The 23,834-nt window shown below is 32.9% G+C and overlaps 1 protein-coding gene across 9 annotated transcripts in view; it reads right to left on the bottom strand.

Moving 5' to 3' along the window:
• Rcor3 (REST corepressor 3) overlaps positions 1-23,834 on the bottom strand; it is a 44,654-nt gene that overhangs the window by 7,209 nt on the left and 13,611 nt on the right. For 8 of the 9 annotated variants that reach the window (XM_046452130.2, XM_046452126.2, XM_046452131.2 and 5 more), the window contains 4 exons: positions 23,264-23,342; positions 14,789-15,007; positions 9,936-10,013; positions 3,520-3,577 (listed from right to left, as the gene is read on the bottom strand). In XM_046452130.2, coding sequence (XP_046308086.1) covers positions 3,520-3,577; positions 9,936-10,013; positions 14,789-15,007; positions 23,264-23,342 — 434 coding nt within the window. The remainder of the gene's footprint in view (positions 1-3,519; positions 3,578-9,935; positions 10,014-14,788; positions 15,008-23,263; positions 23,343-23,834) is intronic. The other variant, XM_046452129.2, reaches the window with a different exon arrangement.

Below are 23,834 nucleotides of genomic sequence, written 5' to 3'. Positions count from 1 at the left end.
GGGATTTGTTATAACAGAATTATCTAAAGCACAAGTGTGCCTTTCAAATGCAAAGGTATGAATCTCCTATTTCCACCTCCTTTTGATCATTCATGTTTACTATCCTTACATTATTATCAAATGTCAAACGAAAGAAGCAATTTCTAGATCTGCAACTTTATTTCTTCTTTAAAATGATCTAATGTATAAACTATAGAAAGAGAAGGTAAATTTTACTGTAAACACACCACTTGAACATAGTTCTGTCACTTTCTGTTTTAAAAGAACTAAAAATTAAAATTGGGATCTTGATAAAATTAGAGCATAAAAATTTTAACAGGGGAGTGTGTATGTGTATACACACACATATGTGCATATCTATATATGTATATTTTTATTAGCACTAATAACCAGGAAATGAATACATTTAAGAGGTGGCCTAAAATAAAAAACGGCAAATATTGTTTAGCATGCTTCTACCCCCTTATAAACTTTAAAAGAGTGTTTTGTACTATAATTTAAGATATTTATATATAAACATTAATATATGAGACACATATTTATATATATGATACAAACAGGGATAATAGTTTACCATTAACAAAAATATGGGAAGATCATGATTGGTCTTGCTCTTATTAATTTGTTATAATGTAAAATTTAGATATCTAAGACTAGAACAGATGACAGAAATTGTATAACTATTCTTGATAGATACTTTAAATGAACTAAATTAGCAGCATTAATGATAACCCACTTGGGGATCTTTGAACAATGTTACTAAAATTATAGGTAGAACTAAAAAGAGCATAATAAATCAATAGATTACAGAAGTATAAGCAGACATTACTATTCAATCTAAGCTTGATTCCTCACTCCCCTTTCAATTAAGAAAAAAAGAAAGAGAAGCTTACTTAAATGGTTATCATTTACTTAACAAAAATCTAAGTAGATAGGTTAGGAAAGTAAAGTGATAAAGATATATTTAAACCCTAGGAAAGAAAATGAACTTAATGTGTTTGGTTTTAAAAGAGTTACAACAAGAGAGTTTATGTAACAGTTATAATTATTAATAGTAGCACTAGAGTCATTATTTCTTTCTCCAGGTCACTGTAAATAGACTACTATAAGCAAGAAAATAAAGCATTTTACAAATGAGTGTCAAGGCAGAATACATGTATAAAATGTCTTAAATATAAAATGCTCTACAAATTAAAATGTGTTAATATCAAAACAATTTATTATTGCGTTGCAAAAGTAAAGTCATTAGTGCAAAACTACATAAAAATTTCTCATAAATAAAGATTAAAGAAAAATAATAAAAAAGAAAATACTGCCTGATAAATAGCTTCTTAACAGCAAACTACACATTAAGCTAGACACTGCAATTATATAACCACCAAGACTCAGGTACAGTCGATATTACTATATGAATTATACTACTTATAAGACATAATTCTGGGCATTATGTGGGAATATAAGACAAAATGGAACTTTTTAATTCACTCAAAACAACTATTTTGGACACAGATAGCTTCATATTGTTGTTTTTTAATATTTATTTTTTAGTTTTAGGTGGACACAATATCTTTATTTTATTTTTATGTGGTGATGAGGATCGAACCCAGTGCCCCACGCATACCAGGCGAGTGCACTACCACTTGAGCCACATCCCCAGCCCAGCTTCATATTGTTTTATCTCATGTAATAACAATAATAAAAACAAAATGGCCAAAATGAAGCAAAAATTCCAGAGTCAAAATAAATAAAAACGAGACATTAACACGTTATTAAAAAAGATTCTTTGAAATTCTAAGATCAAGTGTACTTCTATACAAATGGCTGCATTAGAATAATTTATTTAAAGGGTTACTTTTAAAATAAGCATTAATAATAGTGAATATGCCTGAATACAGAGGAAATGTTTGATTAAATGTGTTAATACTCTGTTCTTCCATTTTAATAAGCTATGTCCACATATATACACAAATCTTACCACTGCCCTTTCCTTGAATGAAGCTTTTCTTAATATCCAACCCAGCCGTAATTTTCAATGGACTCTACCACTTAAAGTAGTTCTGTACAACAGAATCAAATCCTGAGTGCTGAACAGAGAAATATTAGCCCAGGTTTTCCTAGAAAATCCTATTCAGAAATTGCTTTTCACCGGGATAATTTCTTATATTACAGTACAGAATTAAGATGGAGGGAAACAGGGTTTACTTGAATAAAAGGAATGTCTATTCAAAATAACTATGCTAGAGCTGTCAGTCATAGTTATAAAGGAATATGAAGCAGCCATTGAAAATGCTCACTAATGTTTTAAACAAAATTTAAATTATCAGAGTCTAATTTTAAAGCAGCTATTGTTGAACATTATAAAGTAACTAAACCTTGTTCTGACTCATTCAGAAACTTAGTTCTATGAATGTGCTTGATACTCACGCACAGCTACCTGCTTTCAGAGCATCAAGTACTTCTCTTTATGGGCTAATTCTCACGTTCTCTATTCCAAACTGTAGAGTCATCTATTAGTCAATCTTTAATTACATTACTTTCATATCTGAATGATGCTTGCATGGCATTTCTATAAATATATTCTGCCATGAACATTTGGAAATATTTTAAAAAGTGTACTTGAATATTCGTTTCATTGGGACCCTTATAATAGTTAATCTAGGTAAAAATGCTATAGATACTCAACACAAAAAGGTTCAGTACCACCACCACCCAAAAAAAACCCCAAAATACATACTTAAAATGACTCAATCAGAGTCTGCAGATAGTTCTGCAGATAGTTCTGCAGATAGTTCATCTTAAAGAGGAAAAACAACAAAACACCCCACAATACTGAATAAAAATATACAATTTGCTCTTAGGTAATTCAAACATGAGAAAATCCAAGTTTAGAGCATTTTAAATTTGCCCATGGGCATTCAGAACACAAAAAGGTCTTCTGTCATATAACTCAAAAAAGTTATACATAGTACATTAAAATGTTATATGTATAATTTATACCTCTTCAGTCTCTTTTAAAAAATACAAATACTTAAAGCCAGGGTTCTAAGCATTCAGTGGTACATCTCTTAAGTAAGGTATGATAAACTGAAAGTTAAACATACAGGACCTGACACTTATAAAATAGAGACTACTACACAGAGTGATTAGAAAAACCAAAAACATTATAATTTATGCTTTTAATTATGAATCATCAATGAGTGATACAGGAAAAATGAGTCTAATTGCAAGAATACTGAAGCAGACACCGAGCCCACATGACTTGGTCATGCTTGTCACCAACATCGATTATTCAGTGCTGAGAATGCATTATGTGCTGTTCTGGACCCAAAATGTACATAGACTCAGTATGTCACATCCACAAATACAACACAGAATTCCTGGTCACCAAAACTTTGTGATTAATACAAAATCCATTTTCTTTCTTGATCCACTTCTAAAGGAAGGGAAGAACTATGATAGTCACCTTTCATGACAAGTTAAATAATTATTAACAACAGTAACTGCTTATCTTTAATATACCTTGCACTGCTAGAAGCTGCTCCTCTGTGGTCCAACGGGCATTAATTTTCTGATTTGACTACAAAATTAAAGAGAATTTCCTAATGAGGATATGAAGACAGACATTTTTTCAAAGTGCTTATTTTTTTTAACTTTTCACCAAATCACAGACATGAGAGTACTAAAACTGATTTATGAAGACTCCATTTTTAGAAGGATTAAAATTTATATTGAGTTACTTTTTACCCACACAGAAAGGTAATGAAAGGGAAATGTACAAATCTGGAATGTACAACATTAACATTTATGCTCTATATCAAAGATATTGAAGCCTGAGAAAACCTATTAGTTGTCAATTTTCCAACTACAATGTTCCTATCATTCATTACAAATGTTAATTTTAACCTTGTTTTTAACATTTAAGATATTTTATTTTCTTTAGAAAAGATCTGTGACTCTTAAAATTTCTTCCCTTCAAATTTATATTAAATCTAGCCTTTCTCACCCTAAAACAGTGTTACAAATCAGCACAGAATGTAGAATAGGCCTAAGTCCTAAAATATTTTTTTAAATTTCTAAAGAAAGTGACGGGCTGAGAAGAATGGATCTTTTTCTCCCCAAATCTTCCAATGTTCCTCCCCAATTTTTTGTTTAAAAAATTCTAGAATTTTGATATTGTAATATCAATCAGATTTCACTAGTATATATCCACTGACCAGTAATATCAAGGACCTTTGGCGGTAGATAAAGGAACTTTTTGCAAAGATAAAGTGACTCTGTGTAACACCTTGACATGAACAAGAAAAAGGGAAACTGGAAGGATTAGAAATTGAGATGGATTTTAGGAAAGAAGTTTCTGAAAGGAAAACAGAAGGTATTCCATGTATAGGGAACAATAGAATCTATCAGGAAAAAGTGATAAATAAGCCCAGAAAGTTGGTAGTATTTTACTAAACTAAAATGTATTAAGGGTCATTAATCATAGAAAAAATGGCAAAAAACCAAGGGTGATAAGCTTGCACTAAATTTAATAAACAATGGTTGTGTTTTTGATGGTAAGAGTATATGTGAGAAGAGTATGATTTTATCCATAATAAGACTTTAACCCTGGAAAGCTGGAAGAAGAGCTATGCTGTTAAGAATCTAGAAGTCAAGAAATGTAGATTTGGGAGATGTAGAAAGGTAAAGCAAAGATGCATTTAATTTGGGATATGCTGAAAATGAGATACTAGGATAGGACACTCAGGGAGAGCTCAGGTGCCCACTTGAGGGTAAAATAAGTTTATTCCAATAAATTTTTGAAGGGTCTGGAAAATTTTCATAGGGAAAATAATGGAGTTATACCTTACTCAGGACTTACTTATTGGGCTTCTTTTTAAAAACTGTGGCATCCCCATTGCCAAATTACTCTTGAAATGTGCTTATTAGTGTAGCCACTGATAGGCACACAATCTCTCAATAGATCCATACAATCAGGTACTTCTCTCCAGCACTGAAATGCACCACTAGTTTTTCAGCTGAACCCCAAATACAACTGCCAATCCGTATAATTATATGTATGTCTGTGTATATTTTATATATATTTAAATACTAGAATCTCTCTCAGTTCAAAGAGTCATGTAGAAGCTAAAACAGATTGAAGGAGCTGGATTCATAATTCTCAATTCATGAATGTTCACTCTGGGGCAGATACTCAATAAATGGGAATCAGGCAGAATTGCAGCAATACTATACTTGCTATGGCTAAACATTCTGTTTCTCTCTCTTAAATGGCTGAACGTCTATCCAGTTGAATTTGAATCATTTAAATGCACATAGGATGCAATTTTAACATAGTTAAATGGTGAGATTCTATCTTCAAGGGAGGAGGAAAAAAAGGAATTTTGAGGAGAAACCCTGGACAATGCCTACATTTATGTAGAGAAAGGAAAATCATGCTGAGAAGGGAACATAGTAGCTATAAAAGAGAACATAATCTCTCAAAAGTTAAGGGAAGACAGGTCCAGTGGCACATGCCTATAATCCCAGTGACTAGGGAGGCTGAGGTAGGAAGATCACAAGTTCTAGGCTAGTCTTAGCAACTTAGTGAGACCCCATTTCAAAGTGAAAAATAAAAAGGACTGGGGATGTACCTCAATGACTAAAAAAAAAAAAAATGCCCCTGGTTCAAAAAACAAAAAGAAGAAAAAAAAAAAAACAACCTGGAGGGTAAAAAAAGAAAAAAGAAAAAAAAGTTACAGAACAAAGAGAAAGATGGGTAGTCACCTAAAACAAGAGCTCAGGAAAAGGTATGAAGAATAAAAAGTTTTGTCTTCAGTGACAATGTCAACCTTTAAGAAGCAGTTTTGTTGGAAAAATTTAGGAGGAAAGAGCTGAAACCAGATGGGATTAAATAGTTACTATATGACAAAATGGAAGCAGTAAAAAGAGAAGGAAGGAGAAATAGGGTCAAAAATTTTAGATAGACAGGATTCTTGTTAAGTTATTCATTTTTATAGTCTATTTTAAAGCCATTTACACTTTAGTAAAGATTTAATTTAGAAAAAGGACAATTCGAACATAACTAGGAATCTAAAACTGTGTTGATATCAAAATTAGCTGGGTGGTACCACAGACTATATCCTTCTACACCAAACCCTGATCTGAAATGTTGTTATTTAAAAAATAATAATATACAACAATACAATCTAATAATTGTATGAAAGATACTTCTAGAACAAACAATTCATGACTTCCTTAGTGAATTCAGCATTCTTACTGCATCCTTTCCCCAATAAATCAATTTGCCTACAGGTATTTCTCACTTTTGTCAGCAGTATTATATGTATGCATGTGTATATTATATATATATAAAGTCTGAAGAGCTGGAAATGATTACCAAGTTAAACCTTCTACTCAATGCTGAAAATTCTATCCAACATCCATAATAAAAGGGTTACCCACCTTTGCAAGAAAACATTCATGGATGGGAAATTTATAGCTTCAAAAAGCACTCATTTTTCCAGTTATATTATTCTTTCTTCTTGGATTAGTCTCCTTGTCTCCATCTACCTACCTCCATCCAAAACAAATCAAAGCATAACAAAAATTGCTACCTCTACCCCTAATATGCTCACAAACTTGAGGAGATATAAATTTATTTCCTACTTTGCAGTGTTATCATTTGCTTCCATTCCTATAACTAATACCCAACTCTATTCCAACCCTTTTACCATTCATCACTCATATACTTAGTATTTTAGTAGCTATCAAACATCTCCTGCATAAAACTGCATAACATAATATTTGAGGATAATTTTCATACAATTAAAAAATAAATACATCCTCCTATACTGAAGAAACAACAGGGTTTTTTCATTTGACTTAATTTGCTTCTTTTTTGCAAGGACTTCTGCCTCTTGCCCACTGATCTCTATCACAAAGAAGTCCTCACTCAACCTCATTAATATCTCACTCATATGGTTTTCATTATTCCTCCACGTCCAAGTTTGCCTTCCTAAGTAGACAATACGATTCTTGAGAGAAGATTGTTTTATACTTCTGCTGAATTCCATACAGCAATTAGCCCAATAATGAGTTCATAGTAAGTGAATACTATACAGAAATATTTGAAATACCTGTTGATTGGTTTGTAAGAGTGCTTTTTATTTCCAGACTGTATATATATTTTGAATGTATTATTCAACACCTCATCATTATTCCTATCATTCTCTCTGCCTGAAATGTCCTCTTCTCCATTTTATGTGACAGTAAAACCTCCACTTATCTTTCAAGCCTCAGATGAAACATTCCTCCTTAAGGAAGTCTTTCCTGATTATCCTAGCCAGAATGAATAATGAATAATGCTGCTATTTTCCTGTAGCACTTTGTTTATAAATCTACCGTATAACTTTTATCAGTTTGTCTTACAACATCTATACGTAAGTCCTTTTTTAAAAAAAGGTGAAAAAAATCACCTCATTTTGTCCTTTTTCCTACCCTCCCCCACCATACTTCTCAGAGTGCTTCACACCATTGTGCCTTACATCAGATTATAAATAAACACTTGTGGAAGCAAATGGATTTTCTTTCCCTAAATGAAAATATCAAATAAAGCCAAATTAACAAGTAAAGCTCCTTAGTAATTATGAGGTAATTCTTTTAATGACCTATTATAATTATTCTGAAGGTTATTAGCATTCTCTGATTAGGTAGACTCTAACCTAAAGGTAACAGGATGGATGATAGGATTCTAAAGGTCTTTACTGTGATTATGAATCTAATATTTTGAAAAATATCCATTCAAGTTGCCCTCCTCCTGAAAGGAACAGGAAAATATGATAAATATAAATATACCCTGGGGACTTTCAATATAACAAAACATATAATATTATATATACTATTAAATCATATAAGTTCAATAAGTCACCCCAAATACTTAAATTTCAGTGTATGCATGACTAAGTGATTTTATCGTGATCATTATTTTTATAACAAGATTTTAGAAAATGCTTGATAAAATTTAACTCAATTATTAAACTGTGAGAATCGAATAAGCAATTTTGCTCTTCTATGAAAGTGACAGCATAATATATGCTAATCAAGGACGAAGCAGGACTTTAAAAAATCTAAAATACAGTCAAGCATTCCATTGATTTACTACTTGTGTGACCTTGAGTAAGTCAGTTAAACTTTCTGAGTCCAGTTTCCTCATGTAAAATAATAATACCTGCTTTACCTACTTGTATGAATTTCTGTGAAATCAAGGAGGTAGCAGGCAGGTAGGATAAAATACTACTGTACTTGCAAATCTTACTTTATATAATTTTAATAACTGAGATGGTCCTATAATTTTATGATATTTTGGAATTAAGACTAACTTTTCATTAAAAATAGGTAGACTTTTTCTGTAATGTTACTACGCATGGTATATTCTTATGAGAAAAATGTTAATTATTCCATTATTTTATTTAATGACTATAAGTTATTTGGTTTTTTCTTTCTTTTTCAGGCAATTTTGGTAAGATATTTTCCAACAAAGTTCTATGTTTTAATTTTTCAAACTTATTGGCACAAAATTCTTCCTGGTATTCCCATAATGTTTTTAGTATCTGTTGTATTTTAATTTTATTTTGAAATTATGGGAACTTTAATCTTTTCACTTTTATGAATTTAAACTCATGCTTAAACAAAAAACTAAACATTTCAATACAAAATTTAAAATAATTTTTACTGTCATAATACAGCAAAATAAAGCACTATTTTTTTTTATATTATACTGGCCTTACATAAATAAATGCTACTAGAATGTTTGTCAGTTTACTCTGGGTTTAGAACATATTTTTCATAACCTAACCTTGAAAGAGATTATTAAAAACAACAACATTTTTTTTTTTTAATAAGTCTTCCTTTCTGGAAGAATAATTCTAATGACTAAGATGCCACACATACATTATTTCTGAAGCACTACTGTTTTTTTTTTTTTTTTAGTTGCAGTTGGACACAATACGTTTATTTTATTTATTTACTTTTATGTGGTGCTAAGGCTCGAACCCAGGACCTCACATGTGCTAGGCGAGCGTTCTACCACTGAGCCACAACCCCAGCCCCTGAAGCACTATTCTTTTGTCTTCCCACAGCCCCTCACACATATTTCATCTGTAGATAGCTCAGTCAGCCTGTGATTTGGAAGGCGGGAAAAGAGTCCCATTATTAGGACCAAATAAGATTATTTGATTATCACATACACAGGAAGGCAAATCCAGGATATGAAGCATAACATAAAGAGTATTAAAAAAGAAAAAATATTTTATATTAAGTAGAAACTTCTATAAAAAGACTTGACTGGTTCTTACAGGGCATTTAAGGAGTCCTATAAATACCACAAATACCAAAAAACATTTAGGTTTCAATTAAAATACAAGGCACAAAAATAATGGTTGATCTATATCTTTTTAGATATTTTTATTTTCAGGGACATAAGTACAAGAATTTAAATCCACATAGGAAAATCCTCATCTGAACTGAAAGACAAATGTCTGAAAATAAAAATCTGTTGAAATGAACTCCTTTTCTTATGATTTATTCTTGCTGTGTTACCAATTCAAATAGGCAGTAAAGGGCTTTGAGAAAACACTGCATAGTCCCAGAAATATATCAGCTTGTTTACGGATGACCTTCTAGTTTCACATACACTGTGCTTGCTCCTATAGCTATTTTCCCTAAGTATTTTCTCTATATGGATTGCTAAGGGCAGTAATAATTTAAATAAAAAAGCATTAGCCAAACCTCAAAATATCAACTACCTAAATGAAAAAATATTTGACAAATTATCCATATTAGGAAACCTTCAGAGTAGTTACCAACACAAGTCACCAAAACAGTACTTAAACAATGACTGGATAACTGAAAGAATAAGCTTCACTATGTTTAATCACATGTATTTTTCAATATCATACCTCAGGAGGTTTGAATTCTTCAATTCCACCTTCCATTTTCTGTTTAAGTGCACTGTTTACTTGCTTAGCATTCTGAACCTTCAACAAATAACCCAAAATATAAATCAGATCATGCACTTAGGTAAATTTTTGAATACTCAAACAAATGACAAGGATATATATCAAAACTCTCTGAAATTTTATTTCAGGAGAATAAATATACTTATCACACTTAGGCTACTTATACTGCTCATTTAACTAATTAATACACACATCAACTAATATACACATTTAATAGACTTGAAACTAGATTTAAATATTTTTAAATATCATAAATCATAGTCTCTGAATACCTTTTTAACAATGTCTCTTATAACCAAAGGCAACCAATGTTTAGGGATTCATTTCCATCAAAAGTTCTCATTACCGCAGTGTTCTGACCAAATAATGATTATTCTAGTAAGAATAATGATGGTGACTAATATTAGGTATTTATGTATAAAAAAATCACTCTCAGTACTCTGGACAAAAAAAATCATTTAATTTTTCACAACCTCCCTGTGAGAGAAGCACTATCTGCTATAATTCAACATATGCAATAAAAAATCACAGGTCTTATGGGGAAAAACAGGTGGGGATACAGCACTCAAAAACTTCAGTAATGACAAACAGGAAAAGAAAAAAACCTAACAAAAATGAGACCACAGTTATATACATTCTAAATTATTAAGAAATTCATAAGTATGAGGCCAAGGAATTAATTGTAGAACATTAGCGTAGCATGGTTAAGGTCCTGGGTTTGATCCCTAGCACTTGCTACTGCTGCCCCCAGCTTGTAAGTTACTATGAAGCAGAAGAAAGGCTATTTGAAATCAGATCAAAGTTTTAACACTAGATGTATATGGTTCATAACACACAGTGAATTGAAGTAGCTGGTACATGTCTGAGGTATGTGTTTTCTCAGGTCAGCTGGGTGCACTTTTTGCTGACAAACTCATACTTGAGCGAACACAATTCATGTTATGCTTAAATTGTTCCCCAGTATATCAAGTGCAATGGAACAAATGAAAGCTTTCAAAACAAGAGTTAGTGTAGAACTGATTCTATTTCTATTACAACCATTTGGAGATGAAGAATAAAGGGCACAGAGAGGTTAAGAAACTCCTAACACCATAAATATAGGAGGTACAATCTGAATTTAAACCATGCCAAGTTTTAAATAACTATTCTACTGGCAATACTGTTATTTGCCATTTAGAACATTAAGGGTCAGGACTGGTTACTTTAATCCTCTTTTTTTTTTTTTTTTTTTAATTTCCCCAGTGTGGACAACCAAATGATTTATAAAAGAATTTGTGAATTTTTTTTCACTAGAGATCTTAAATACAGCTAAAATATAAATATCTATGATGGTTCAAGGACAATTAATTGGCTACATTAGACATATAGATGTAAAATGTAAAGTGTCCCTGTTCTCAAGGATTTCATAGATTTGTGGGAAGATAAATAAATATAAAAATGTGATAAATGCTAAAACGCTTAACGTAGACTTGGAGAGAAAAAACAGAGAAGAAAGAAGTAGATGTGCATGTTTGTGTTGTTGGATGGAGGGTGGTAGGGAAGATCAGGGAAAATGTTCAAGAGAAGCTGACACCTAAAGGAGTTTTAAAAGATTAGCAAGAATTAAGCAGGCAGACAAGGTTGGGGGAGGGAATGCATTCAAGGCAGAAAAGCATTTAGGAAGACAAAAAGCCCAAGGGCTTGGGTAATAAATAAAGCTGAGGCCAGATTATAGAATTTGAATTTTGCCTAAAGAATGAAGGAAAACCATAGGATTTTTAAGTAAGGGAACAACATGACCACATTTGTCTCTTAGAAAGACACTTCTGGTAATAATATGGAGAAGTGAATGTGGTAAAGAGGATGGATTAATTTAACAATCTAAGTGAGAAATATTAATTAAGAAAGCTTTCATTAAAACAGAAGGTATGAAGGAATGATCATGGCAGTACACAAGGTCGGATAAAGAAATAACCCAGAAACAATTAAGATCTCTTTTGTAAACACTCGATTGTGGAGAATTAGGGGGAATCAAGGACAACTAGTTAGCTGAGTGAGTGTATATGGCACTCACCACTCACTGAGACAGGGAATACAAAAAAAAAAAAAAAAAAAAGAGAGAGAGAGAGAGAGAGCACAGATAACTAGGTTAGTTGTGGAAATCAGTCTGGGCAATGTAAAAGTAGTAATAACTTATGAAATTATTAATGTAAACTTTTACTATGTCACACTAATGAATAACCAAGGAAGCTTAAAAGCTGAAACCAAAGTACCTTTATTAAAAAAACAAAAACAACAACAAAAAACTGTAAGAGGATGGGTAGCTCAGTAGGGAAAATGGTTGCCTAGCATGCATAAGGCCCTGGGTTCAATCCTCAGCAACACACACGCACAAATAATCCATATGTATAGCAGTAGTACTGAGGATGAAATATAAGCACAGGTACCAGTATATTTTATTCCTCCGTTTTCTTGAGAACTTTGAAAATATTATAGGTAAAGTGTTTTTGGAGTTTTCTAAAAAGGAGAACTGTGATTTGGAGGATGGGGAATCCTGCAAAGATGCATGGTTTGACTAAAGACTAAGCACTCCTCAAAGACATATTCAAGAAACTCAAGAGAGACCAGTGTCATAAGTCAAGGGAAAGAAATTCCAAGAAGAAAGGAGTGGTTGATAATGTCAAACATTACTGAGTAGTCAAGGGAGATAAGAACCAATAAGGAAGCATTAGATCTGACAATTCTTTCATAAATGATCTTAAGATAGTCTTCAGTGGCACAACTACAATGGGATATGAGACAAAAACTAAATTGGAAAGGGTCAGAAAATAACTGGTGGTAAGAAAACTGAAGTAATTTTTTTGTATATATTCATTCAGGAAGTTTGCTAAGGAAAGAGAAACAGGATAACTAGGGTCAAGGGATAAAGAAGTCTGAAAATGTTGGAGAATCTTAGTCCTACGCTAAACAGTTAAAAAGTTCTTATATTAAGTGTGAAGAGTTATATTAATTTCTATTTTATCAGTGATATTATACATGTACTTCAGAATTTCAATGTTTTTAAACTACTAATAAATTTCTTAATATTGCATAATATGAAAAGATAATGCATCAATTTTTCTAAAGATCAAGAGTATGCTAAATTCACAGTGATAACATAGGGATGCATCCTGTAATTCCTAGAACCAGTAGAAAGAAAGAAAGGGGGGGGGGAGGGAGGGAGAGAGGGGGAGGGAGAGAGCACACACAGGTGGAGAGAGCTGAAAAATGTAAATGTGACATGACCATGGTACACCTCTTCTTAAAGTCAATCAGTTGTTTCCTAACTCAGGATGAATTTCAAATTTCTTAATATTGCCTTTTGATAAATCAGTGTCTACTATTACCTGCAAAAGACAAGTAGAAATTAATGATAAGCTTTATAACTGACAACTGTGTGTGTTGCATGGAGTTAAAAAGCAGACAGAAAGAATACACAAGAGAGAAGTTGTCAGACATGAGGTGATAAGGTCAAACAAGGTATAGTATAAATGAGAGCACTGATTGAAAAGAAATTTCAACGATAAAACTCATATAGCTGGGTTACCCCTTGGGATTATGTGTGTTGGGGGAGAGATAATGACAGAAAATGAGGCAAAGAAGTTCTGATGAGGTAGGCGTGGTGGCACATATGCCTTAATGTAATCCCCCTCCTGTGACTCTAAGACAGGAGGATCAAGTTTAAGCAAGACCCTTAGTAACTTAATAAGACCCTGTCAAGAATTGGGGGTATGTATACTCAGTGGTAAAGTGCCTCAGTACTCCCCCACCCTGCCTAAAAAAGATGATTCTGGTATTTCAACAGAGAGGGAAGAGGAAAAAAAAGAAATCTTTAGGTGGAAGATCTGGCAGGCAGCTGTGCTACAGCTATTGAGCTTGGGAGAAAAGTCATAGCTTGAAAAATAGATTCAGAAGTCACTGGCATGTAGGGTACAGGGCTGGATGATATGAAGTAAGAAATGACAGATTTATAAGTACATCTAGATTTAAGGGATAAAGAAAAATAACAATGAAAACCAAAAAACAAAAGAAGCCGGAGAAAGGCCAGAAATAGCAACAACTATTCATTGAGGACTTATTATGTTAGGCACTGCTTTTAAGCACTTATCATACATAATCTTTAAATAATCTTGTTTAATTCCTTCCAATCACAATATTTTAATTCTCATTTTCAGATGAGAGAAATGAAGCTGAGAGAAATTAAACAGCTCCCCTAAGGTTATACATGTAGGAAATGGTGTAGCCTAGATTTAGAACTTATAGGTTCCCTGATTCTAGGTCCTGCCTCTTAATCACCTGATTATGATGATATTTTTATTATAAGACTACTGATGATGATGAAAATGGCAGTCATCACTGAATATTCAAAATGTGCCAAACACTGCTGAACAATATATATTACAAACAATTCTCAATAAACTGCATGAGAATTTTGATTATCTTCAATTTCATACACAGAAAATTAAAGCTTAGCAAGGTAATACAGTCTGCCCAAGATCACAGAGCTAACAAGTAATAATGCTGGGATTCAAATCCAGAAATGGAAGACTTATCTTCCACAAATTTTAAAGAATGAAATTGGGTTGGAGTATAGCTCAGTGGAAGAATACTTGCCTAGCATGCTGGAGGACATGGGTTTGATGCCCAGAACCCAAAACCAAGAAACTTATATAAATGGGTGCTAAGAAAATCTGCAAGAGTACAGTACAACCTAGGTAAAAAGTAGATAAGCAAAATGGACAGAATCATTAAATATACTATTTTTATAAAACTACCTGACGTTTCAGAGAGATCAACTCCATGTCCAGTTGCCTCAGAATGGTGTTGGCTGCATTGGGACTACAAGAAACAGCTACCACATCTTCCTGGGTTAAATACATGCCCTTAGGTGGACGGCACTTAGAGCGCTGAGAATGATGGCGATGTTGTAAACTCTGATATTCTCTCCTTCCAAGTCCAATCTTGCTAGTTTGGACAGGTTGTTCAGTGTTTCCCTAAGAGAATAAAGATAACAGTAACAGGTCATTTGGTTTTTATAAATATATGAGCTGAAAACAGTTTCCAGTAGAAGTATTTGCTTCACTAAGTATACCTGAAAAATACTTCTAACTAATTATATTATTATGTACAAGTTCAAACCTATACACAGTACTCATCAACTGGAGGATAAGGGAAAGACTATGACACGATGCATCCTTGATTATTTCACTCAATCAAATGCTTAGTTTCTAGGCCCAGAAGACTACAAAAAAATTAAAAAATAAGTTTTTAACTCTAAACTATTCCTACTGCTTAAAGATTGGATATATTTTCCCTAAGCAACAGAGGGGGAAAAATAAAAACAAAAACAAAATCAAACTATAATTTACTAAATACAAACTTTTTCAAAAAGTATAAATAAGAAAAAAAAAAAAGAGGTAACTTAGGAATTCTGACATGCAGATTAGGCAGCTGGAAAAGATGTAACATTTCATCTTCACTTTAAAGTTGTTGAGCTGAGCATGGTGGCACATGCCAATAATCCCAGAGACTCTAGAGGCTTAGGCAGGAGAATTGCAAGTTTGAGGCCAGCCTCAGCAACTCGGCGAGGCCCTAAGTAACTTAGTGAGAACTTTTCTCAAGATAAATCAAAAAAAGGGGGCTGGGGATATGGCTCAGTGGTAAAGCTACCCTGGGTTCAATCCCTGGTAATCAATCAATCAATCAATCAATCAAAAGAGAAGTATACCTCTAAAGGTTAAAATTATCTTAACCTTAACAATAATTCTTAAGTTTCAAATCTGTGAATAAAATATCAGTTTATACCTCAGAAAGGAAGAATTAAACTCAGTTCAGGAAAGCTATTCTAATAATGATGACCATGTTGTCTTAAGCAGCATTTCACTATTACCTGCAAAATTCTTAAAGTGTGATAGAAAAATACAATGGTATTCTGTGCTTCTGGGAGGGGAATCCATTTTTTTTTTTTAAATGTGTCTATTACATGGAATTTTATTTACTGACTAGATTCAATAATCCAGTTCTTTAGGTATTAACTAAAATTCATAAAACCATTGTATAATGAAACATAGTTTTGCTTTATTTCTTAAAACTCAAAGTAATACATGACAGATTTGATATTCAGAAAATTCTTTCCAATATAACACCCCTTAAACTGCAGGGTCAAGTATTTTTTAAAAATCGTTTAAAATTCGTCTCTGAGCTGGTAGGGAGGTGAGGAAATTCCTTAGCGGCCAGAAATGATGAGAAAGCAAGAATCCAGAGAGATAAGCAAATATGCAGGAACTAGCATTTGCCTAAAGCCCAGGCTTCAAAGAACAACCAGTGCAGGGCATGAGAGACAAAGCCAGAACACTGAAAGGGGAGTATCATCATTGTGTAAAGTAGAAAAAATACCCCTGCTCTGCAGAAGGAGAGGAGATTAAAGTCAGTCATGCCTATCTCACCCTTGGCTGAGTAAAAAAGAAAGCAATTTTAAAAAGTCTCCCCTGAGAATCCCTAACTACAGGCCTCCCTTCAGGCAGATTTGGGAACTAAATTTATATGATCTTCTACCTGAAAAGTCTCAAATCAAAAATTTAAAGTGTTTCAGGTTGGTAGTGCTTATAGACACTAAGCAGAAACAACCACAGGCCTGCCTTCAGGCAGGTTTGGGGCCTAAGTTTATAAAATCTTCTAGCCTGAAAAGCCCCAAATCAAACATAGTTTAAAGTACCTCAGATTGGTAGTGCCTATAGAAACTTAGCAGAAACAAATGCAAATCCTCTCTATAAGAATACATTTTAAATTCAAGTCTCAGACATGTGTTTACAACCCAGAAATCCTCACTAAATAAACTCTAAAGGAAGGATGTATTTCAGGAAAAAAGGGAAATCATCTTAAAAGAAAGGACTAAGATTCAAGAAAGAATGATAAGCAAATAAAACTTAACACATAGGTAAATCTAAACAGTGGCTATATGTTTAATTTGAGGCATTTAAAAACTAAGATGTGACTAACATGATGGATATAAATCAGGAGGCTAGTGGTTAAGAGTGCTTTGTATTAATCAAAAAGCCATTAACAACATACCAATATTAGATTTTAAGTTAAACATGCAGGATAAAGTCTCTAAGAGTAAATAGCAAGAATAAAATTTAGAAACACCCAAACTAGTAGAAAGTAGAATAGAATAAAAAACTAGTAGAATAGAATTAAAAAAACAAATTCTTAATCCCGAAAAATAGACCATGAAGCACAACCAGAAAACTAGAAAAAGTCAGAATGTAAAAATAAGAAAAAACAAAAATATAAACATTAATGATCGTGATTAATGAAAATGTAAGTAGGCTTACACTCTTTAAGGCAAGATTTAAAACAAGAAATGAAAGATACTACATATTGATAAAAGGCTCAATTCAGCATCAAGTACATAAATTCTAGATTCAGATACACCTAATACAACAGCTTCAAAATATAAAAAAGTATTCTCAATAATTGATTAAACAAATAACAGATTAGAAGAATAGACAAAAATAGTCAAACTAGCAGGACAGGCAAGCAATAAGAATACAGAGTTCAACCACAAAATAGACAAGCTTAACTTAATACATACATGTAACTTATACCAATGGAGTATAGAATATTCTTAAGAACACATGGAAAAATATTTTTGAAAATTGCATATTCTTATCTTGGTTTAAAACATGTGAGCAAACTCTTCAACATTCCTGCCACTGAGAAGCAGGGATTTATGACCCCTCCCTTGTGTCTGGGAAAACTGATTCATCTATAGGCAACAGAATGCAGTAGAGGTGACACCGAGTAATTTCCAAGGCTGGGCAAGCTGGGTAGCCACACAGTGCTTTAGGGATTAATTGCCACCATTCCGTTAAGAAGCCAAACAGACACTCAAAGACGACCAGTTTACAGAGTCCACATGAACTGTTCCAACCAATAGCTACCATCAACTATTAGCAATGGGAATGAGCCAAAACATCCTACTTGATGTAGAAATATAAAAATCATTCTTTCTAAAATCAAGACTAAAAACAAATAACATCTACTCAGTATTACACTGGTGATTTTAACCAGTAAAAGAAATGAGGATAATGACTGCAAAGAAAAAAAAAAAATTGCTATTATTTTCAAGTAACATAAATCTCTACATAGGGAATCTAAAATAATCCATAAGTATATTATAAAAGGTTTCTTTTCTCCTATTTCTATACATAGTCAATGCAACATCTAGTAAGGCTGTCCTAGGGATGTGACAAACTTGAAGCACAAGGGCCCAAAAATAGCTAAGGAACTTATTACTTAAAAAGAAAAACCGGGCTGGGTGTAGCTCAGCGGCAAAGTGCTCACCTAGCATGTGCGAGGCCCTGGGTTCAATCCTCAGCACCACATAAATAAAGATATTGTGTACAACTATAACTAAAAAATAAATGTTTGAAAAAAAAAAAAAAAGAAAAACCAAGTAGTGGAACTTTCTGATAGCTATCAAGATTCAAAACAGTGGGCTGGAGATGTGGCTCAAGCGGTAACGCACTCGCCTGGCATGCACGGGGCGCTGGGTTCGATCCTCAGCACCACATAAAAACAAAATACAGATGTTGTGTCCACCGAAAACTGAAAAAAATAAATATTAAAAAACTCTCTCTCTCCTCTCTCTCTCTTAAAAAAAAAAGATTCAAAAAAGTAAACTATAGTGAGTGGGACAATGTAGACTTGACAAGGGATATTTAACTGACAAGAGGAGTACAACACAGAGTCATGCATATATAGAAGCCTCATATATGACATATATGATAAAGCTTGTATTGCAGACTAGCTGAAAAAGATAGAATCACTTCCATATTAAAAATAATAATAATGGATCTCTACCTTACACAATTTACTATTAGCTTAAGAACTTAAATGCAACAAGGAAAACTTTCAAAACAATACAAAAGAATATAGAAATTTGAAACTTGACATGCTTTTGATAAAACAGTTGTTTATCTAAGTCTGTAGAGAATAAAAAGATCAAATACAAACTGCTAAATGATCTTTGCAATACATTAACTAAAAGGACTGATATACAGAATGCGCAATAATTCATATTTTCTGTCTTTAAGACAAAAAATAAAAATGTCCAATACAGTAGTAAAAATACAAAAAGTACTTAAAAATGCATAATAGCCAATAAACAAATGGAAAAATGTTCAGCCTCATTAATTATCTGATAAATGAGAGTCCAATGAGATAAATCTCTTATTGCCAGATTTGTAACATTTTAAATCTGATCAAATCAAGTATGGGCAAGGAAACAAACAATGAGTGCTCTCACAGTTCAATGAAGTATTATCAAATATGGAAAATATTTTGTCATTATCTAGGAAAACCAGATATGGCTATGCTCTAAAAGAGAGTAATCCCACTTCTAACAATCCTGGGGCACTTTAGGACAGCTGTTATCCCTTACTCTTGCCCACTCCATGACAATGGTGCCCTATGATCACTGTGAGAACAAAACATACCTCCATAATTTCTAAATGCTTCTAATGGGGGCAATACTAAACCTTGATGAAAATTACTATCCCAAAGGATCCCTTATACATGTGCATTCAGGACTTTTTTCTTTTTGTAGTAGTGAGGATTGAACCCAGAGACATTTTACTACTTAGCTACATACCCAGCCCTTTCTTTGTTTTATTTTGAGACAGAGTCTCACTAAGTTGCCCAGGCTGGAAACTTGTGATCCTTTTGTCTCAGCCTTCTTAGTTGCTAGGATTACATATGTGTACCACCACGCCTGGCCAAGGACATATTCCTATTAGCATTACTCATACTAACAACTGGAAATGATGCCCATCATTTCCTAAAATAGAGTAATAGATAGGCTATAGAATATGTATACAATGGAACACTATAATATAGCAATGAAAATTAATTGCCAAAATAACAAAAAGCAAGTCTTAAAACATTTCATATGATTCTAATTAAATAAAGTTTGAAATAGACAAAACCAAATGATAATTAATCACAGATACATATATACATGATATAATGGAGTGAATAATTAAAAAAATTCTGGATGGAGACTCCCCCTGGAGAGAAGGGAATGGGTATGCAGTTGAGGAAATATACACAAAAGACTTCTATTTCTTAAGATCAGGGATGGATAGACTGGTGTTTACTATTTTTAAACTGTATATATACTATCATACATATAGTTCACAATTTTTAAAAGTCTAAAAACCTTCTATGTAGTATGTTAACAATAGGCAATAGCAAGAACAAAGATTTATGTTAAAAGCCATAATGTAGTACTTCCCTGCCTAGTATTCCTATCATTTTTATTTAGAGTTGCTTAGGGCCTCACTAAGTTGCTAAGGCTGGCTTTGAAATTGTGATCTTCCTGCCTCAGCCTCCCAAACTGCTGGGATTACAGGCATGTACTCTATAATTTTTGAAAGAGCAATGAAGCTCCTGACATATAGTGCTAGATCTGGAATGCAGCCCTAACATATCTTTTTTAATGCATTTAAACTCACATTCATCTCATACTGTTTGCTAAAAGGATGAGAACACAAGCAAAAACAAAACAAAAACAATCCCCTCAAACAACAACAACAAATGAGTATACATCATCTTGCATAGTTGGGCAAAACAGTATATATATATGTATGTATGTATGTATAGTAATTGTATTTATAAAATGTATTCTCATTCATTATAATAATTTCACCAAATGCTTACTATCTGACAGGCTCTGGGAGTAAAAAGAGAAAACAAAGTTCTTAGAACTTACTAACCAGGGATAGGCAGGTGGGGATGGTATAGGGGGATAAAGAATAAACCTATTCTGATCAGAGCAATCAGCACTGCAACAGATTTAAGAAAAATAAGGAGGTTGTCAGTTCAAGATAAGGCACAAGAAGATTTCATTAAAAAGCTACATCTTGTAGAGTTGTAAGAAATTTCCTGGGAAGATTTGGGTAGAAAAGAAATTCCAGAAAAAGGGGACCAAAATAACAACAGGACAAAAGCAAGGAAATTAAGACACTGTCAATTTGAAATATATAGGGTAGGTCAGGTATGCCTAACTGGAGAGTTTGTTTGATCCTATAGATAAATCCATAGAAAGGTTGCAAGAAGCAGATTCAGTTTTAAAAAGACTGCTTTGACAACAAGGTAAACAATGGGCTGCAATAGGACAAAAAACAGTTGTGATAATTCAGAGAAGAGATGGACAAAATTCACAATTATTTGAGAAAGACAGTGACAAAATGAATACAGTAAATAAGAAAGCAGGAAGAATGTCAGAAAAACTAAGACACATGGTTAACAAGAGAAACAGAAATCAGAGGAAGATGTTACAAAAGTAAAAGAGTTTTCAAGAAGAGAAGGGTCAAAAACATGATATTTGATAAAAAGCACAAGAATACAATGAGTAATCAATCACTGGATGTGGCAGTTAGAGGTCTTTGGTTACCTGTGCTGGCAGTTTCATTGAAGTGGTGGGACAGAAGTATAGTTCTTTCTAGACTGGTTGAGAGATGGTTATACTTTTAAATGGAAGACTTAAACATCTGGGCTGTAGTGGAAATATGGTTAAGAGAAGGGATAACTGATGAAGAAAGTCTGATGAACAAAGTCTGGAATAGATAAGAAGGGATGGAGAGGATCAAACAAGCAGTGAAACTATATAGAACAAGAGTAGAAAACTTTGATAGTGTGAGAGAGGCATTCAGGCACAAGAATGTTCATTCAACAAACATTTATTGAATATCTGCTATATATCAGATACTACATGAAGTGCTGGGGGCTATAAGATGAATAACTTATGAATAACTCAGTTCCTGTGAGTTCAAAGAGCTCATATTTTAGTGGACAAAATAAACTAAATGTAATATGATGTTTTACACACAAACACAGTTAAGATGAAATGGGCAGAATTTAAGGGAACAGCTCTAATGCAAGGCAGCATCTGCATGTTATTTTCTCCATGAAATAATCTGCCAAGTATTCTAGGTGGTCAGGGCTTTCAGGCAAGGTGAAGAAAGGGATAATTGTTCAAAAGAGTTGCCTGGATAATAAAACAATAGCCACTGGTATTCAAGATCCACTGTCCCTGTATTCTTCAAAACAATCCTATTCTTTTCATTTTACCAAAGAAAAAACTGAGAAGTTAAAATTTGAGAGGCATTAAATATTTCCGTGATATTGGAAGCTGTTTTTGGTAGTAACAAAAATCTGCATAATGTTGTCATTTTTCTCCTGCAATGCCTCTCAAGAACGCAACTGATTCAGCATATTGGATTTACAAGCCTATAGGACGTGTATGGGAAGAGGAAACGGGAAGTTGAAGAAATGGGGAAGAAAGCAATTTTAGTAATTATTCACTGAATCTATGGCTTGAAGAAATAAAGGCAAGGCAGATTTGGAGGAAAATGAAGGAATCAAGGAACTTTGAGAATATTTAGCAGTAGAAAGAATAGTAAAACATCAAGTTGAAGTAGAGTAAGATTTTAAAAATTTTATTAATGAAAGAGTTAGTGCTGACAAGAACCAGAATGGGCCATGAAACTGAGTTCAAGGGAGTGGCAGTCATTCAATTAGATGAGGTCACACATTTAACATATGATAAGATTGAACAAACTCAGGTCTCCAATTTCAAAGTTACTTCAAAGCTGCCTATATCTCATAATCCTTTAACAATCAACATTAAACTATTTTCACAACCACAAAATTTCTTGCCTTATTCAACAGAACATGTATACCAATTTAGCCTTTTCTTAATGTTATTTTAAGTTATCATTATCATCATCATATTGAGGTATATGAGTATTTTTTTAGTTGGGTATTCTTCCACCTCTTCTTTGAGACAGCTTTCAATTTCCCCTGCTGTCAGTATACCTGCTACTACTTTCTAATTTGCTATAACATAAAAGAAGCAAAACGTTTCCAAGGAAAACCAGGAACAAAATCAGAAAGTTTAATTTTACATATATCAACTAAGGGTAGTTTTATTTCTTTTCTATGTATTAAAGGCTGGGGATTTTGGCAGTGGGTTTGTATCTCTGACTAAAGGAGATGTCCCCAATTATTTAAAACATTGGTTAACTGAGGTTTTTGATATTACTGTATTTCCAAAACCCTCTAATTGGCACTGATATTTACTATCCCCTAAATCATTATATAAAAATTTTTTCTTAATATGAAGTACTACTCATTCTTTTATAGTGGATTTGTAGAGAAATTATAAGAACTTCTAATGATCATACCTCTTTTTTGGCTTCTTTTTTAGGATCGTAATCACTATCATTCCCATCCATTGGGTGTGTTTCTTCCACATCATCATCACTGAAATAAACAAAGATTAGGACATTTAATTCTTTTTTTTTTTTCCTTTTATTCCAGTGCTCTTATCAAGCTGATCTATCACCTAATAATTTTACTAAATATTCTTCAATAGAATGAGACTTCTTGTTGGGAAGATGAGTTCATACTTTAATTCCTTCAGTTTTTAGAAACATTAATCCTTTGAAGCTTACAGAATAATTTTAGCAACATTTATAGTTAAAAAACCAAAGGTTCAATAGGAAAGAAAATACATATAGTTTGATACAATACTTACAATTTCAGCTGGCTAGAGAGTAAAAACAGACAAAAACCAGGAAACAAAATGATTTTATACTACCACTAAGTTACAGTCATAATAATGAAGTCTTCAGTTACGCAGGTAATTGTTGAAAGGACATCATCCTCAAAATATATTCTTAATATATGTATTGAGTATATCAATACCGAAAGGGAGTTTAGCGTGGTTCCACATGCCTGTAATTTCTGCGACTT

The sequence above is a fragment of the Marmota monax genome, unplaced genomic scaffold, assembly GCF_021218885.2.
Source record: "Marmota monax isolate L192 unplaced genomic scaffold, Marmota_monax_Labrador192_F-V1.1 WCK01_AAM20220418_F8-fsc00105, whole genome shotgun sequence".
Lineage (NCBI taxonomy): Eukaryota > Metazoa > Chordata > Mammalia > Rodentia > Sciuridae > Marmota > Marmota monax.
The sequence above is the reverse complement of the archived record's forward strand: the minus strand, read 5'-3'. Positions and strand labels throughout refer to the sequence as shown.